At 35.3% G+C, this 2037-nt stretch overlaps 1 protein-coding gene across 1 annotated transcript in view; it reads right to left on the reverse strand.

Annotated features, from left to right (window-relative positions):
- Positions 1-805, reverse strand: part of LOC107740009 (potassium channel KAT4-like) — a 25930-nt gene extending 25125 nt beyond the window's left edge. Inside the window, exon 1 of the mRNA XM_016552281.1 lies at positions 758-805. Coding sequence (XP_016407767.1) covers positions 758-760 — 3 coding nt within the window. The 5' untranslated portion in view covers positions 761-805. The remainder of the gene's footprint in view (positions 1-757) is intronic.
- Positions 806-2037: the final 1232 nt, after the last annotated feature.

Consider the following 2037-nt stretch of genomic DNA (forward strand, 5'->3'; position numbering starts at 1 on the left):
CTCCCTCCCGACCTTGCCCCCCCTCCCCTCTTTTGACTGGATTCGTCTGAAAGAAGAAAGTCATATACACCTAGGATGCTTCGAGGGTGAGTAAAACACAGGCTAATTTTCATTTTTGGGTGAACTAACCCTTTAGCCCAGGGTTTAGGAATGTATAGTGTGAAATGTCAGTTCATGAATACCCAGGATTAATTGTTAACTTAATCCTGAACTGTGTGAAATGTGAAGCAAAATATCCCAGGATTCTGTTTACCTGGGTTTAGAATGGCCCTGGGTTAACTATTTCAAGTGTGAAAAGCCCTTATGTTTAATACACAGAGTTAAAAGTTTGTTCATATCCCTAATCCTAAAGGCCTGTTCACACCAAGAATGAAAACTAAAACCTATAACATATATTACACATTTAATATATGTTCTATGAACATAAGTGCAATACATGTGTTAAAGTAGGAATGATTTTGATTGGTTGTCAATGTTTTTATCATTCATCGACTAGAAAAAAATTCCAACAAGATTGTTTCTCTGTCTTCATCATTTTAAACTTCATATTCATATAGTTCTCAGTGTTAATGAGCCTTAAGAATTAGCAATAGTAATATGTTCAATGACTGAAGTGCAGCTTTGATAGGAAAAAAAATCCCTATCTGTCATATAGTGGCCCCAAAAAGTATTTGGACACTTTTGAACACTTTTGTATTTCACTGTATTACCTCTAACTAAGAGAACTGCTAAAATGCACAAGAGATACCATACACACCATGAATGTTATTGCCCAGAAAAAAACTGTGATCAGCAGACAGGATGTGTACTGATAGATCACTCGAAAATTGTTCTCAGGATCAATGGTTTTGTTGTGCATTCTTCTCATGGTGTTGAAAATCTTCAGGAAGAATTGGATGAGCATGGATGAGATTGATGTGCATAGTCTAATGCCCAAAGAATGAGAACGGAGTTCAGCTCTGTGCTCTTCCTCAGCCATGTGTTCCCTATAAAGTTTTACACCTATAAGGACAGAAACACCATATTACATGTTGTGTTCATGAGATGAATGCAGATAATGCAGTCAAGAGAATGCTTCTGCTCCTTTTGCAACTGGCTCTGCATGAAATGTCGTAGTATATTTGCTCAAGTTGCTGCCCGTCTCCTAGCTCTAAAGAAATGTTTGTTTTATACTTGCCAAATTATTAGAGACCCTATGATAAATGGAAATGGTAAAGAGTGGTAACCAGTGTGCTTTTAAGATTTCCTGATGAGCAGAGTGCCATTTTCTGTACACAAGAGCAATTTTCAGCCTACAAAACATTTAAGAGGAGAGCATAACTAAAGAAAACTGTACATTTATTACAGAAATTTCCACGCATTTTCCAATCATTCAGGTTTCCAGGAAAAATTCCCTGATATTTTCAAGTTTTCCATGACCATAATGTAAAACAGTTTTAATGTTTAATGTAAATGTTGAGGTTATCTAAGCCAAATGATCTAATGAGATTATAAAAGATTAACTCTATGTATTATTTATCATACCTACAAACTCACAAGAGGTCAAAAAGGTGACATAGTTTGGAATATGACCCTTGTAACAGGGCCTGGGGGCATCCCCACCCAGAAGAAAATTTTTGAGAATTTAATGAAATTCTAAATGAAGCGTTCTGGTGCACTCTGACAACAAAATAAAGGAAAAAGACAACATATGCTTCAAGTAAAAAAAGCACATTTATACCACAAACTTTTTGGACAGTGCAACTCTGTTGTCATCGGTGTTCATACTTCTCTTTGTGAGCAGTGGAGTAATTTATTTTTGCAAATTTTAATGTTCACATTAGAGTGCGCATACTATCAACAAACTCCATCTTTTCAATGCAGAGGAAACAGAAGCTACATCTGAAGTGGCATTAGATATATTTACACAGACTGTTTAATGAAGCTGAGGTGCCATAAATGCATTTACACCACAAAATTTCAAATGCATACATAATTTTATAAGATTAATGTTTTAAATATTTTTGAACATACAAGTTAAAAATGTTGGGAAGAATG

This window comes from Sinocyclocheilus rhinocerous, unplaced genomic scaffold (assembly GCF_001515625.1).
Source record: "Sinocyclocheilus rhinocerous isolate Xijiao unplaced genomic scaffold, SAMN03320098_v1.1 scaffold285, whole genome shotgun sequence".
Taxonomy (NCBI): Eukaryota; Metazoa; Chordata; class Actinopteri; order Cypriniformes; family Cyprinidae; genus Sinocyclocheilus; species Sinocyclocheilus rhinocerous.